The sequence below is a fragment of the Lepisosteus platostomus genome, chromosome 1 (assembly GCF_059453375.1).
Source record: "Lepisosteus platostomus isolate fLepPlt1 chromosome 1, fLepPlt1.hap1, whole genome shotgun sequence".
NCBI classification, from domain to species: domain Eukaryota; kingdom Metazoa; phylum Chordata; class Actinopteri; order Semionotiformes; family Lepisosteidae; genus Lepisosteus; species Lepisosteus platostomus.
The window spans coordinates 64,568,280-64,584,789 of NC_142611.1; the positions used below are offsets into that span (position 1 = coordinate 64,568,280).

Below are 16,510 nucleotides of genomic sequence, written 5' to 3' on the forward strand. Positions count from 1 at the left end.
GTCCCCCACCCTCGCCCTCGCCCTCGCCCCGCCCTCTCCTCGTCCCCCACCCTCGCCCTCGCCCCGCCCTCTCCTCGTCCCCCACCCTCGCCCTCGCCCTCGCCCCGCCCTCTCCGCGTCCCCCACCCTCGCCCTCGCCCCGCCCTCTCCTCGTCCCCCACCCTCGCCCTCGCCCTCGCCCCGCCCTCTCCTCGTCCCCCACCCTCGACCCTTCCCCATAGCGTCCCCCTGAGCCTCACCTGCCCCATCTGCACCCCCCACCCTCACCCCGCCCTCTCTGCACCCCCCACCCTAGCCACGCCCCTTCTGCAGCCCCCGCCTGCCCTCTCTGCACCCCCCTGACCCTCACCTGCCCCATCTGCACCCCCCGCCCTCGCCCCGCCCTCCCCGCGTCCCCCATCCTCACCCTGTATCCCCCCCACCCTTGCCCCACCCCGCCCCCCTGCCCTCTCTGTGTTCATCGGTAGCCCTCTCGCCCTGCCCCCCCAGGCGCTGGAGATGTACAAGGACGACTGGAACAAGGTGTCGGAGCACGTGGGCAGCCGCACGCAGGACGAGTGTATCCTGCACTTCCTGCGCCTCCCCATCGAGGACCCCTACCTGGAGGACAGCCAGGCCTCCCTGGGGCCCCTGGCCTTCCAGCCCGTCCCCTTCAGCCAGGCGGGGAACCCCGTCATGAGCACCGTGGCTTTCCTGGCCTCCGTGGTGGACCCCCGAGTTGCCTCTGCAGCCGCCAAGTCTGCCCTGGGTGAGAGAAAGAGGGGGAGAGAGAGGAGGAGACTGGGGAGGACAGTGTGAGAGGAGGAGACTGGGGAGGACAGTGTATGAGGGGGAGACTGGGGAGGACAGTGTGAGAGGGGGAGACTGGGGAGGACAGTGTGAGAGGAGGAGACTGGGGAGGACAGTGTGAGAGGAGGAGACTGGGGAGGACAGTGTGAGAGGGGGAGACTGGGGAGGACAGTGTGAGAGGAGGAGACTGGGGAGGACAGTGTGAGAGGAGGAGACTGGGGAGGACAGTGTGAGAGGAGGAGACTGGGGAGGACAGTGTATGAGGGGGAGACTGGGGAGGACAGTGTGAGAGGGGGAGACTGGGGAGGACAGTGTGAGAGGAGGAGACTGGGGAGGACAGTGTGAGAGGAGGAGACTGGGGAGGACAGTGTGAGAGGGGGAGACTGGGGAGGACAGTGTGAGAGGAGGAGACTGGGGAGGACAGTGTGAGAGGAGGAGACTGGGGAGGACAGTGTGAGAGGGGGAGACTGGGGAGGACAGTGTGAGAGGGGGAGACTGGGGAGGACAGTGTGAGAGGAGGAGACTGGGGAGGACAGTGTGAGAGGAGGAGACTGGGGAGGACAGTGTGAGAGGGGGAGACTGGGGAGGACAGTGTGAGAGGAGGAGACTGGGGAGGACAGTGTGAGAGGGGGACACTGGGGAGGACAGACTGGGGAGGACAGTGTGAGAGGGGCAGTGGGGTGACAGGGAAAGAGACAGACACTGTGAGAAAGTTTGGGCCAGAGGAAGAGAGAGATGGACAGGGGTGCAGAGTGGGTCCGATCTGGAGAGAGAGGGGATAGACGGGGTGGGGAAGGTGCGATCTGCTCTCTGACGTTCCCCTTTCTGTGCCAGAGGAGTTCTCCCGGATGAGGGAGGAGGTGCCGTCGGCCCTGGTGGAGGCCCACGTGCGGCGCGTGGAGGAGGCGGCGCGGGCCAGCGGCCGCCAGGACCCCTTGTATGGCCTGGACAGCAGCGGCATCGCCGGCACTGCCCTGGAGGAGACAGAGCGCACTGGTGAGACTGCCTGGCACACCACAGAGAGACACAGGGACAGAGAGTCAGAGAGCACAGGGACACTCCCACTGTCAGAGAGCACAGAGACACTCCCACTGTCAGAGAGCACACAGACACTCCCACTGTCAGAGAGCACAGAGACACTCCCACTGTCAGAGAGCACACAGAGACACTCCCACTGTCAGAGAGCACAGAGACACTCCCACTGTCAGAGAGCACAGAGACACTCCCACTGTCAGAGAGCACACAGACACTCCCACTGTCAGAGAGCACAGAGACACTCCCACTGTCAGAGAGCACACAGAGACACTCCCACTGTCAGAGAGCACAGAGACACTCCCACTGTCAGAGAGCACAGACACTCCCACTGTCAGAGAGCACAGACACTCCCACTGTCAGAGAGCACAGACACTCCCACTGTCAGAGAGCACACAGACACTCCCACTGTCAGAGAGCACAGAGACACTCCCACTGTCAGAAAGCACACAGACACTCCCACTGTCAGAGAGCACAGAGACACCCCCACTGTCAGAGAGCACAGACACTCCCACTGTCAGAGAGCACACAGACACTCCCACTGTCAGAGAGCACACAGACACTCCCACTGTCAGAGAGCACAGAGACACTCCCACTGTCAGAGAGCACACAGAGACACTCCCACTGTCAGAGAGCACAGAGACACTCCCACTGTCAGAGAGCACAGACACTCCCACTGTCAGAGAGCACAGACACTCCCACTGTCAGAGAGCACAGACACTCCCACTGTCAGAGAGCACACAGACACTCCCACTGTCAGAGAGCACAGAGACACTCCCACTGTCAGAAAGCACACAGACACTCCCACTGTCAGAGAGCACAGAGACACCCCCACTGTCAGAGAGCACAGACACTCCCACTGTCAGAGAGCACACAGACACTCCCACTGTCAGAGAGCACAGAGACACTCCCACTGTCAGAAAGCACACAGACACTCCCACTGTCAGAGAGCACAGAGACACTCCCACTGTCAGAGAGCACACAGAGACACTCCCACTGTCAGAGAGCACAGAGACACTCCCACTTTCAGAGAGCACAGACACTCCCACTGTCAGAGAGCACAGACACTCCCACTGTCAGAGAGCACAGACACTCCCACTGTCAGAGAGCACAGAGACACTCCCACTGTCAGAGAGCACACAGACACTCCCACTGTCAGAGAGCACAGACACTCCCACTGTCAGAGAGCACACAGACACTCCCACTGTCAGAGAGCACACAGAGACACTCCCACTGTCAGAGAGCGCACAGAGACACTCCCACTGTCAGAGAGCACAGAGACACTCCCACTGTCAGAGAGCACAGACACTCCCACTGTCAGAGAGCACAGAGACACTCCCACTGTCAGAGAGCACAGACACTCCCACTGTCAGAGAGCACAGACACTCCCACTGTCAGAGAGCACACAGACACTCCCACTGTCAGAGAGCACAGAGACACTCCCACTGTCAGAAAGCACACAGACACTCCCACTGTCAGAGAGCACAGAGACACTCCCACTGTCAGAGAGCACAGAGACACTCCCACTGTCAGAGAGCACACAGACACTCCCACTGTCAGAGAGCACAGAGACACTCCCACTGTCAGAGAGCACACAGAGACACTCCCACTGTCAGAGAGCACAGAGACACTCCCACTGTCAGAGAGCACACAGACACTCCCACTGTCAGAGAGCACAGAGACACTCCCACTGTCAGAGAGCACACAGAGACACTCCCACTGTCAGAGAGCACAGAGACACTCCCACTGTCAGAGAGCACAGAGACACTCCCACTGTCAGAGAGCACACAGACACTCCCACTGTCAGAGAGCACAGAGACACTCCCACTGTCAGAGAGCACACAGAGACACTCCCACTGTCAGAGAGCACAGAGACACTCCCACTGTCAGAGAGCACAGACACTCCCACTGTCAGAGAGCACAGAGACACTCCCACTGTCAGAGAGCACAGACACTCCCACTGTCAGAGAGCACAGACACTCCCACTGTCAGAGAGCACAGACACTCCCACTGTCAGAGAGCACACAGACACTCCCACTGTCAGAGAGCACAGAGACACTCCCACTGTCAGAAAGCACACAGACACTCCCACTGTCAGAGAGCACAGAGACACCCCCACTGTCAGAGAGCACAGACACTCCCACTGTCAGAGAGCACACAGACACTCCCACTGTCAGAGAGCACAGAGACACTCCCACTGTCAGAAAGCACACAGACACTCCCACTGTCAGAGAGCACAGAGACACTCCCACTGTCAGAGAGCACACAGAGACACTCCCACTGTCAGAGAGCACAGAGACACTCCCACTTTCAGAGAGCACAGACACTCCCACTGTCAGAGAGCACAGACACTCCCACTGTCAGAGAGCACAGACACTCCCACTGTCAGAGAGCACAGAGACACTCCCACTGTCAGAGAGCACACAGACACTCCCACTGTCAGAGAGCACAGACACTCCCACTGTCAGAGAGCACACAGACACTCCCACTGTCAGAGAGCACAGAGACACTCCCACTGTCAGAGAGCACAGAGACACTCCCACTGTCAGAGAGCACAGACACTCCCACTGTCAGAGAGCACAGAGACACTCCCACTGTCAGAGAGCACACAGAGACACTCCCACTGTCAGAGAGCACACAGAGACACTCCCACTGTCAGAGAGCACACAGACACTCCCACTGTCAGAGAGCACAGACACTCCCACTGTCAGAGAGCACACAGAGACACTCCCACTGTCAGAGAGCACAGAGACACTCTCACTGTCAGAGAGCACAGACACTCCCACTGTCAGAGAGCACACAGAGACGTTCCCACTGTCAGAGAGCACACAGACACTCCCACTGTCAGAGAGCACAGAGACACTCCCACTGTCAGAGAGCACAGACACTCCCACTGTCAGAGAGCACAGAGACACTCCCACTGTCAGAGAGCACACAGAGACACTCCCACTGTCAGAGAGCACACAGAGACACAATTCAATTCAATTCAATTCAAGGTGCTTTATTAGCATGACCGATGGGTACAATCAGTGTTGCCAAAGCAAATAAAAATAATAAAATTAACATAGAACAAAACAAAAAATAGAAGTAAAATAAAATCTACAGACATGTTACAGACATTTACAACAAAGACATATTATATAATATCGACATATACTGTAGGCGGCTGGAGCATTATTGGGAGACGGACTCACTGTTCCTCAGGCTGTGACAGGAGATCACATACTGGGCTGCCAGATCAACTGAGTTCCCTCCTCCCTCTCCCAGTAGGATTGGGACCTGTTGTGGTTTTGGCAGGTGTGGGAACTCTGGGATTAGATTTCTGAATTTCGGGAAGAATGTTTCTCTAATCCCAGAGTATCTGTCACAGTGCAGCAGGAAGTGCACCTCTGTCTCTATTTCTCCCTGCTGGCAGTGGGAGCACAGCCTGTCCTCTCTGGGCAGCCAGGTCTGCCTGTGTCGCCCAGTTTCTATGGCCAGGTTGTGGTCACTGAGCCTGTACTTCGTCAGGGTCTGTTTCTGTTTGTTATTTTTTATTTTGGTCAAATATTCAGCTAGTGTGTATTGTCTGTTTAAGGTTCTGTAGCATTCCAGTTTATGTTGTGTTTGTGTGTGTGTGTCCCAGTGTGTGAGATATTGCTGTTTGATCTGTGCTGTGATGTGGTTGAGTCTGGGTTGTGGTGCTCTAGCAGTGCTGCTCTCACTGTCAGAGAGCACAGACACTCCCACTGTCAGAGAGCACACAGAGACACTCCCACTGTCAGAGAGCACAGAGACACAATTCAATTCAATTCAATTCAAGGTGCTTTATTAGCATGACCGATGGGTACAATCAGTGTTGCCAAAGCAAATAAAAATAATAAAATTAACATAGAACAAAACAAAAAATAGAAGTAAAATAAAATCTACAGACATGTTACAGACATTTACAACAAAGACATATTATATAATATTGACATACTGTAGGCAGCTGGAGCATTATTGGGAGACGGACTCACTGTTCCTCAGGCTGTGACAGGAGATCACATACTGGGCTGCCAGATCAACTGAGTTCCCTCCTCCCTCTCCCAGTAGGATTGGGACCTGTTGTGGTTTTGGCAGGTGTGGGAAATCTGGGATTAGATTTCTGAATTTCGGGAAGAATGTTTCTCTAATCCCAGAGTATCTGTCACAGTGCAGTAGGAAGTGCACCTCTGTCTCTATTTCTCCCTGCTGGCAGTGGGAGCACAGCCTGTCCTCTCTGGGCAGCCAGGTCTGCCTGTGTCGCCCAGTTTCTATGGCCAGGTTGTGGTCACTGAGCCTGTACTTCGTCAGGGTCTGTTTCTGTTTGTTATTTTTTATTTTGGTCAAATATTCAGCTAGTGTGTATTGTCTGTTTAAGGTTCTGTAGCATTCCAGTTTATGTTGTGTTTGTGTGTGTGTGTCCCAGTGTGTGAGATATTGCTGTTTGATCTGTGCTGTGATGTGGTTGAGTCTGGGTTGTGGTGCTCTAGCAGTGCTGTCCTGAGGCTGGTTAGTGTTGGTGTGGCTCAGGTCGGTGAGCCTCAGGACCAGCTGGCTCAGGGGGCTCTGTTTTGGGCTCAGCTCTTGGCTCAGCAGGGCTTTGTGGTGGTAGGAATTTTGGTCGCTGTTTTTTAGGTGTAGCCAATACTTTAATATTCTTTTCTGTATGTTTATCAATAGTGGGTACTGGCCTAATTCGGCCCTGCACCCGTTGTTAGGAGTTTTTCTCTGCACACGGAGGATGTTTCTACAGATCTCCATGTGCAGAGTTTCTGTGGGGTGTTTGTCCCATTGCGTGTAATCCTGGTCTGTGAGGGGACCCCAAACTTCACTGCCGTATAGGGCAATGGGTTGGATTACACTTTCAAATATTTGGAGCCAGATTCTTGTTGGTGGGTTGATGTTGAAGAGCCTCCTTCTTATTGCGTAGAAAGCCCTGAGTGCCTTCTCCCTCAGTGCCTTCACTGCCAGGTCAAAACTCCCGGAAGAGCTGATGGTGAGACCGAGATATGTGTAGCTGGATGTGTGCTCCAATGTGTTCTTGTTCAGTGTGAATTTGTACCTGTTTCCCTGAGGTCTGGCTTTCTTCTGGAAAACTATAACTCTGGTCTTGTCCAGATTGACTGTCAGTGCCCAGGTCTGACAGTACTGCTCCAGCAGTGCCAGGTTCTGCTGCAGCCCCTGTTCTGTGGGCGACAGCAGGACCAGGTCATCTGCGTAGAGCAGGAACTTGATTTCTGTGTCGTGTAGTGTAAGACCAGGAGCTGCAGACTGCTCCAACATTCCTGCTAATTCATTGATATAGATATTGAACAGTGTTGGGCTCAGGCTGCAGCCCTGTCTCACCCCGCGGCCTTGGGTGAAGAATTTAGTCCTTTTGTTTCCAATTTTCACTGCACATTTGCTCTCTGAATACATTGATTTAATGATGTCGTACACTTTGCCCCCTATGCCACTTTGGAGTAGTTTATAAAACAATCTCTCATGCCAAATCGAGTCAAATGCTTTTTTGAAATCGACAAAGCAGGCAAAAATTTTTCCTTTGTGTTTTTGGTGGACGTGTTTGTCTATCAGTGTGTGTAGGGTGTAAATGTGATCAGATGTGCGGTGATCTGGCAAGAAGCCAATCTGACTTTTACTCAGGACATTGTGTTCGGTAAGGAAGGCCAGTATTCGTGTATTTAGGATACTGCAGAATACCTTCCCCAGGTTACTGTTCACACAGATGCCCCGGTAGTTGTTGGGATCGAGTTTATCTCCACTCTTATAGATGGGCGTGATCAGTCCTTGGTTCCAGGCCTCGGGGAAACATCCGGCTGTCATGATGAGATTGAGGAGTTTGAGCAGGGCTTGTTGCAACTTTGGGCTGCTGTGTCAGAGAGCACACAGAGACACTCCCACTGTCAGAGAGCACAGACACTCCCACTGTCAGAGAGCACAGACACTCCCACTGTCAGAGAGCACACAGAGACACTCTCACTCACTGGCTCATTGTCTCTTTGTGTTCCAGAAGAGAACAGCGAGGAAAATAAGAGCGACAGCCAGCCCAGCGAGGAGAAAAGAGAGAGCAAAGTACTCTTTCCCCCGTCCCTCTGTATTTCATCTGTCTGTGTGTCCGTCTGTCCGTCTCTGTCCCCGAGCCTGCCTGCCTGTCTGTGTGTGATGGCGGCCTGGCCGTCCTTGGTCCCTTCACTCTGTCTGCATGTGCGTCTCTCCTGCTCCCCCCTAATGCCCTGCTGATCTGCCCCATCCTGCACCTGTCTTACACCTGCCCTGGGCCCTTTGTGATTCCACGTTTGTCCGTGCCTCAGGAGAGTAAGGAAGGGTCCCCGGAGGAGGAGGAGAAGCCAGCGGAGATGGGAAAGAAGGACGAGGAGCGCGGGAGAGAGGGAGACGGAGACAGGGAGGCGGAGAAGGCCGACTCGGAGATGGGTGAGTCTCCGGTCGAGGCCCAGGCAGGGCAGGGCCGGGGGTGGGCGTGGCGAGTGTCTGACCTCTCTCCGGCCTCGTTCCCAGGTGACGGGGAGAAGGAGAAGGAGGGGAAGGAGAGCTCGGAGGGGGAGAGCGAGGGAGAGAGGAGAGCCAAGGTGGAGAAAGACGTTGGAGAAGGGAACCTGGCCACTGCGGCCGCGTCTGCACTGGCGGCTGCTGCTGTCAAGGCCAAGGTATGTCTCCCTGCCCACCCTGCTGTCCAGCAGACACTGTCCATGCAGCTGTCTGGCCATCTCTCTGTCCGTGCCCCTGTCGGTCCAGCCTTGTGACCAGAAGGCCATCTCTCTGTCCGTCCACCTGTCGGTCCAGCCTTGTGACCAGAAGGCCATCTCTCTGTCTATCCACCTGTCGGTCCAGCCTTGTGTCCGTCCATCTTTCTGTCCGTCCACCTGTCGGTCCAGCCTTTTTGACCAGAAAGCCATCTCTCTGTCCACCTGTCGGTCCAGCCTTGTGTCCGTCCACCTGTTGGTCCAGCCTTGTGACCAGAAGGCCATCTCTCTGTCTGTCCACCTGTCGGTCCAGCCTTGTGTCCGTCCATCTCTCTGTCCGTCCACCTGTCGGTCCAGCCTTGTGACCAGAAGGCCATCTCTCTGTCCGTCCACCTGTCGGTCCACCCTTGTGACCGGCCATCTCTCTGTCCGTCCACCTGTCGGTCAAGCCTTGTGACCGGCCATCTCTCTGTCCATGCATTTCCATGACTGGCCATCTCTCTGTCCATTTGTCCACTTCTCTGTTCACCTGTCCACCCATCTCCCTGTCCATGTGCAGCAGTGCCAGCCCTTCCCTACTGTAATCCCACCCTGCTTGCACGTTGTCTTTGTTGGCCTGTCCTTCATCCTCGCAGATGGGACCCCTCCGGGGCGCCTGGGTTGATCCCCCCTCGGGGAAGTCTGCGGAGTGTTTGACCAATCACTCTTCATTACTGGATGTCATTAACTGAAGAACGACAAGAAGTCAGTTTCACACAGCTGTGCCTAATCACTGTCATTACAAAATCAGCTCTCGAATACAAACCCTTCCCTTCGTATTCATCTCAAAGATCCCTCCTCCACCCAGTCTCTTCCTTGCAGCTGCCCCTGGGTCCACTCTGTCTGAATGAGGCTCGTCCTGTGGCCAGGAGGCGGCCCATTAACCAAGCACAGTAAGCCACACCAGTCTCACCATGGGTTCCAAGCATTCAGTTCTTGGATGTCGTCGTCCCTAGTGATATACAATTAACCCTTCGAGTATCCTACCCAACTCACTCCGACTTACCCCAGTGAGGGAATCGGAGAGGAGACCGATCTATATCTTTACTTTGACGCAGTACGCTCTTCACCAAGCACATGAATTGTCATCAGTCACTCTTCCCATCTGACTGTACCAGCTGATCCTGTTTGGCCAGGGACACCGTGTCCCTGTCCTCACAAGACACCGCGTGCGCCGGTCCCGATGACTGCAGCCGGCCTGTTGCTCTTTCACACCTCTCATTCTTCCTCCCCACCGAGACCACGGATCGTCTGTTAGTGGGATAGCCAGGGAGTGCTGGAGACTCCAGCTGTGCCATCTGGACTCCTTCAGTGGGCAGAAGGTGTGCCAGTGTCTCGCCAGGCGCTGCCCCACTCCCCCAGCCGGCAACGACTGCCTCCAGCCCTGAGCCAGCTGGCCAGCCCTGTTCCTCAGCGGAGCGCTCCACCCCTCTGTGCCAATCCACCACACAGCCCAGGTGTCCGGCACTTGTGATGCCCCGTGTAGGCCAGGCTCTATTTTCTCAAGCATCCCTGGCTCAGCGAGTCCCAAGCCAACTCCGTCTATTGCTCTTTATTACTCACTTCTCTCATTCCAAAGTCAAGCCCAAGACTGAAGGCCTGGTCCTCCTGGCTGCTCTTGGACTCGTTCCCATGAGCCCAGGCCTGTTCCACTCAGAGCCAGTCCCATCTGCTCCTCCGTCTCATGTGGAGTCTCACTCCCTCCGTTAGCCCAGGTGTGTCTCATTTTCTCCTTCCTTACAGGTGGCTGTCTCTTCAAGCCACCTCTCACTCCCTTACGCCATGCCCTGCTCTGTCTGCCTGACTGTCTCTCCAGTTCAGTTCAATTCAATTCCAGGTGCTTTATTAGCATGACCGATGGTTACAATCAGTGTTGCCAAAGCAAATAAAAATAGAACAATTAACGTGGAACAAAACAAAAAATAGTCAAATAAAACCTACAGACATGTTACAGACATTTACAACAAAGACATATTATAAAATATTGACATGTACTGTAGGCGGCTGGAGCATGATTGGGAGACAGACTCACTGTTCCTCAGGCTGTGACAGGAGATCACATACTGGGCTTATCTCCATCTCTCTCTCTCTCCAGCCCTTTGTCTTGTCTGCGTCAGTGGCGGTGTGTGGCCTAGAGTGTGGCCATGCTTGTTCCATGGTGTCAGAGCGAAGTGGCGCACATTCCCAGCCATTCATTTCCTAACCACTTCATCCCACTCCGGCTCTCAGGGGAGCCGGGCCCTATCCCAGCAAGCAACAGGCACAGGGCAGGGTACACCCTGGGTGGGACACCAGGGCACACACAGACGCACACGGACGCTCACACAAGGTCCCAGTTATCCTATTGGCGTGTCTTCGGACTGTGGGAGGAAAGCAGAGCACCTAGAGGAAACCTACATAAACACAGGGAGAGCATATAGACTCCACACAGATGGCATCCCTGGTCCAGAATCGAAACCAGAGCCCCAGCACTGAACAGCAACAATGCTAACCGCTGCCCCACTGTGGTGAGACACATATATCAGCACCTTTTCAAGGCTAGAGCGTTAGTGCTTAATTATTCTGTGGGATGTACGGGAAAATTGCTGGAATGTGTTTATTTAGCACTGCAGCTCCATACCCGTCACCTCAAGGTCAAAAGGTCAAAAGGTCAAAGTACAACAAGAACTGGCTTTGTAAAAACAACTGTAATTGGTTTTCTCCTAAGTCGTTAGGAGAAGGAGCGATCAACTTCATAGAACAGGACAAAAACCACCTCTGGAGTCTGTAACGCACTAACCTGTCTCATACTTTATGAGCCCGTACTGTATAAAAAGCAGTGAGCATTGGCAGTCTGTCCAGGCTGTGTGTATTGAGCTCAATAAAGGCTGAATCTGCACGAGGCTGTCTCCTGCTCCCCTGCTGAAGAGTTTCCACCAGTCCTGAGTGTGACGGTGCTGTCTGTCCTCTCAGCACCTGGCCGCAGTGGAGGAGAGGAAGATCAAGTCTCTGGTGGCCCTGCTGGTGGAGACGCAGATGAAGAAGCTGGAGATCAAACTGAGGCACTTCGAGGAGCTGGAGACCATCATGGACAGAGAGAGAGAGGCGGTGAGGGAGGGAGAGAGGGAGAGGAGGTGGGATAGAGGGAGGGAGAGGGGGAGAGACAGGGAGAGGCTGTGGGATAGAGGGAGGGAGAGAGGGAGACAGGGAGAGGCTGTGGGATAGAGGGAGGGAGAGGGAGAGACAGGGAGAGGCTGTGGGATAGAGGGAGGGAGAGAGGGGGAGACAGGGAGAGGAGGTGGGATAGAGGGAGGGAGAGAGGGAGACAGGGAGAGGCTGTGGGATAGAGGGAGGGAGAGAGGGAGACAGGGAGAGGCTGTGGGATAGAGGGACGGAGAGAGGGGGAGACAGGGAGAGGAGGTGGGATAGAGGGAGGGAGAGAGGGAGACAGGGAGAGGCTGTGGGATAGAGGGAGGGAAAGGAGGAGACAGGGAGAGGCTGTGGGATAGAGGGAGGGAGAGGAGGAGACAGGGAGAGGCTGTGGGATAGAGGGAGGGAGAGGAGGAGACAGAGGGAGAGAGAGAGGCGGTGGGAGAGAGGGAGAGAGAGGCTCAGACAGAGGGAGAGAGGGAGAGTCGGAGAGAGAGAGGCGGTGGGATAGAGGGAGAGAGGGAGAGTCCTGCGGGCTGTGCTGACAGTGTGTCCTCCCCCCTGCCCAGCTGGAGTACCAGAGGCAGCAGCTGCTGGCGGACCGGCAGTCCTTCCACATGGAGCAGCTCAAGTACGCCGAGATGAGGGCCCGGCAGCAGCACTTCCAGCACATCCAGCACCAGCAGCACAGCCAAGGCCCGGCCCCGCCCCCGCCGCCCAGCGGCCCGCCCGCGGTCGCCTTGGCACCCACCCCCGGGGCCGCCGCCACACCCCCCGCCCCCAGCCCGGCCCCGCCGGCCGTCCCCCCGTCCTCCTCCTCCTCCTCCTCCTCCTCCAACTCCTCCTCCTCCTCGCAGCCCAGCGAGGCCCCGCCCGGCCCGCCACCCCCGCCGGGCCAGCGCACTCCTCCCCCAGCCCCCTGCGGCCCCCCCAGCCAGGCCCCCCCGGGCCAGCCCTCCCTGGGGGTCCCCCAGCACCACGGTGAGTACAGCTGGGGGTCGGGGTCAGAGACTATTATCATTATTGTTGTTGGAGATCTGTGCTCACTCTTTCTGTGTCTGAGCCTGTCCTCTCTGTACAGACAGGTCTGTCTGTGTCCAGTTTCTGTGTCCAGGTTGTGGACACTGAGCCTGTCCTCTCTGTACAGTCAGGTCTGTCTGTGTCCAGTTTCTGTGTCCAGGCTGTGGACACTGAGCCTGTCCTCTCTGTACAGTCAGGTCTGCCTGTGTCCAGTTTCTGTGTCCAGGCTGTGGACACTGAGCCTGTCCTCTCTGTACAGTCAGGTCTGCCTGTGTCCAGTTTCTGTGTCCAGGCTGTGGACACTGAGCCTGTCCTCTCTGTACAGACAGGTCTGCCTGTGTCCAGTTTCTGTGTCCAGGCTGTGGACACTGAGCCTGTCCTCTCTGGACAGACAGGTCTGCCTGTGTCCAGTTTCTGTGTCCAGGCTGTGAGCCTTTGGCTCTGAAGGTTATTCTGGTGTGTGGAGTCTTGGCAATGGCTAAGTGGCCCTCTGATCTGCAGTGAGCATTTCTTGCAGGTTCACATCCCAGCCTGAAGGGGGAGACACAGGACCATGTGTTTAACTCAAGACACTAAAAACATCTTGTAAGATTGCAAAGGAACAATAGATTCCATACTGAAAAGAGAAGAAGATTTTAAGAAAAATCAGGCCCATCTACCTCATTAACCTGCTAGTAATTCATCCCAGTACAGGCAGTTCCTGATTTACGGGCTCTTATTTTGTGGATTAATCTGTGTCCTCTGGTTTGTGTTTAACTGCTGATCCAATGGCGCCTAGAGGGCTGAATTTGTGAAAATCTCCTCTGCTCAGCGTTGAAAAGGCCCTTCTGTTACTTTCTCTGCGAGGGCAGAAGTGGACGCTATGTGGAATTTAATTTAAAACAGAACAAGAAGCACTACTTTACACAGAGGGAGGTGGGAGTGTGGAACAAGCTGCTTAACCATATTGTTGAGGCTGAGACCCCTGCTGCTGTGAAGACACAGCCGGATCAGACCCCCTGATCGATTACCGGCTCACCGACAGATGGGCTGAACGTTTCCGACTGTCCTTTTCTCCTTATCCCTCCTTCTCTCTTGTTTTGGTTGACAGAGTCCACCGCTCCACTGCCTCCCGAGTCCCTAACCTCAGCCCTGGCCACAGGGCCTCCAGTGCCCCCCCAGCCGTGAGGGGGGGAGAGAGAGGGGTGGAGGGGGGGCTGAGGGGAGAGAGAGGGGGCGTGAGAGCGAGAGACCCGTCCCAGTGAGGCCACCGACTGAAGGGGTGCCCAGTCTCTGCTGCTGACCTGTCCCCCTGCTCCCTGCGAGCCCCCCCCACCTCCGGCTGGAGAGGCAGAACGACGTCGAGGCCAGACGAGCTCCCTAAACGCTGGACAAGTGCCGATGAGCGAACCTCTGAAGGCAGTGACCGAGGGGAGTGGAGACGCTCTTTTGTTTTCTGTTTGGAACGCCTCGCTGACGTCCTCCTCCCACCCCTCCGCCCCCCACGTCCCACGACATGAAGGAAGACCTGGGGCAGCCTGTGCTGACCGTCCAGTTTGGACCGGAACCGGGCCGCTCCGGCGCCACATCCCCAGAGCTCTCTCGGCCAGGCCTGTCATCTCCAGAGACTGTCGAATCCAGCCGGCTGGATCCCCAGAGATTTCTGGGGTGTGGACCCTCCCCCCACCCCCACCCCAACCCAACCCTATTTCCCCATATCTGTCGGTCAGCACCGTCGGCAGCCCCTGACCGCAGTAGGGGTCAGAGGTCGCTGCGGGCAGGAAACACACCTGGCACCTGCGCACATCCGCAAGGTGTGAGGGGGGAGTGAACTGCACTAGATAACAAAAAGAGAGAGCGAGACGATCTTTTTTTTTTGTTTTGGTGGTATGCACAAAGGGTTTAAACTTCAGAAGCGACTGGACATCGTATGTTCCTGGACATTTGCAGTTCGGTAGGAACAGAAGAAGACTGTGGAAGTGGGATGAAAAACATTAAGTTTACATTTTAATCATTTAAACCCCTTATGTGCATCAGAAAGTGTTTAAAACACGTATACACCCATATCTATGTATGTGTGAGTGTATAATATGGACTCCTTTAACCTGAAGAAGCACTTAGAAGTTTTTTATACATGTTGCTATTGTTGCAAGTATTATTGTTAATATTGATGTCATTGTTAGTGTTCCTGTGCTATGGTCCTGTCCTTAGGTGAAGTAGCTGATTCTTTATTGTGCTCTGAAAAGCTTGTCAGCAGTGTGGCAGGATGGGAAGGGCAGTTGTGATTAGATGCGTCAGTTCCTTACTGCTGTGTCGTCTCAGTGCTCCCAGGGGTCACTGGGAGCCTCTACTAGATCCGGGTCAGAGGGCAGCTGTGAGCAGTGATTTCCTCCTCCTCCCTGAGCAGGCTGTGGCGTTACTCCCTGCCCCCCCATTGCGGGGGGCTGCCTTTTTGACTGAGCCCCCCAAAGGGGTTCTGTCTGTCTGCCTCGTCACATTTCAGTAGTGTGGATGTTTGTCACAGGCCCTAACCCAGTGTCCAGGCAGTGTGGACAGACAGGGTGGACAAGCCCTAACCCAGTGTCCAGGCAGTGTTGACACACGTGGTGGACAAGCCCTAACCCAGTGTCCAGGCAGTGTGTCCGGACCGGGTTAGGGCTTTTCTGCCCTGTGTCCTGTCATTGCGGACGGATGGGGCAGACAAGCTCTGACCCAGTGTTCAGAGCAGAGTATCCAGTGTTAAGGTAACGGAGTCCCTCCAGACGTGTGGGCAGTGAAGAAACAGCCCACCGGCCCGCCCTGCCCTCTCTGCCTGCTCCAGAAGGACGTGACACTGGGCACCAAACATAGTGGTTTACTTTTTACTGTAAGTGACCTTTTATACTTCGACTGCTCGTTTATAATTACTGTTACATTGCTCTTGCTGGTATTGTTTAATTCTGTGGATCTGTTCGTGTCTGTCCAGATATATATATTCCCAAATATCTCTTCTGTCTCCACTTCCGTAGTGTTCCGATGCTCTTGTGTAGGTCTGACCTTTCACCTCTGACCTGCAGCCCAGCCCAGCCCTCTCACAGGATCTGCAGTCAGACCAGTGTCCGCTCCGTCTCAGCCTCCGAAGTGACGACCTTGATCTAACTGACAGTTTCCTGTCCCGGGACGCGTCGGATGTTTTATTCTTTTCCTTTTCCCTGTTGATGCTGTCCAGGGTGCGAATTTAGGGGCTCACTCTCACACGCCAGGCACACAGCGCACCTTAGCAGTATTCCAGAATTCGGGATAGCGAGGCAGCCACAGGCGTCTCAATCGAAGTGTTCCTGAGTTTTTGTGCAAGGGAGAGTAAGGGGGGGTCTGCGCAGTATCGCCGAGGATGCTGGGAAGCAGTAGGACTGTGCTTCTCTGTTGTTCAGGTGCATCTGCTCTGGTGTGAAGCTCAGTGCAGGTGTGCTTATATACAGAAATAAGGTTTAAAAAAATCAAACAGCAAACTTGACAAAAATATGTGCAAAGCAGAAAAGTTATTTACAATGAAAAAAAACTGAGAAACTCAGTATAAAGTCAGTTTAAAGTCACCCTGTGTCCTGTGTTGTTTGAATCTGACTATGTGTGTTTAACACAGGGCTGTCCAGTCCTGGTCCTGGGGGGTCAGTGTGTCTGCAGGGTGTCCAGTGTTGGTCCTGGGGCGGTCAGTGTGTCTGCAGGGTGTCCAGTCCTGGTCCTGGAGGGGTCAGTGTGTCTGCAGGGTGTCCAGTCCTGGTCCTGGGGGGTCAGTGTGTCTGCAGGGTGACCAGTCCTGGTCCTGGGGGGGGTCAGTGTGT

The 16,510-nt window shown here is 55.1% G+C and overlaps 1 protein-coding gene across 2 annotated transcripts in view; it reads left to right on the forward strand.

Annotated features, from left to right (window-relative positions):
• Positions 1–16,264, forward strand: part of smarcc2 (SWI/SNF related BAF chromatin remodeling complex subunit C2) — a 32,823-nt gene extending 16,559 nt beyond the window's left edge. For both annotated transcript variants that reach the window (XM_088633524.1, XM_088633525.1), the window contains 8 exons: positions 490–748; positions 1,624–1,785; positions 7,835–7,896; positions 8,136–8,256; positions 8,341–8,489; positions 11,517–11,651; positions 12,263–12,674; positions 13,804–16,264. In XM_088633524.1, the coding sequence (XP_088489650.1) occupies positions 490–748; positions 1,624–1,785; positions 7,835–7,896; positions 8,136–8,256; positions 8,341–8,489; positions 11,517–11,651; positions 12,263–12,674; positions 13,804–13,880 (1,377 nt within the window). In that variant the 3' untranslated portion in view covers positions 13,881–16,264. The remainder of the gene's footprint in view (positions 1–489; positions 749–1,623; positions 1,786–7,834; positions 7,897–8,135; positions 8,257–8,340; positions 8,490–11,516; positions 11,652–12,262; positions 12,675–13,803) is intronic.
• Positions 16,265–16,510: the final 246 nt, after the last annotated feature.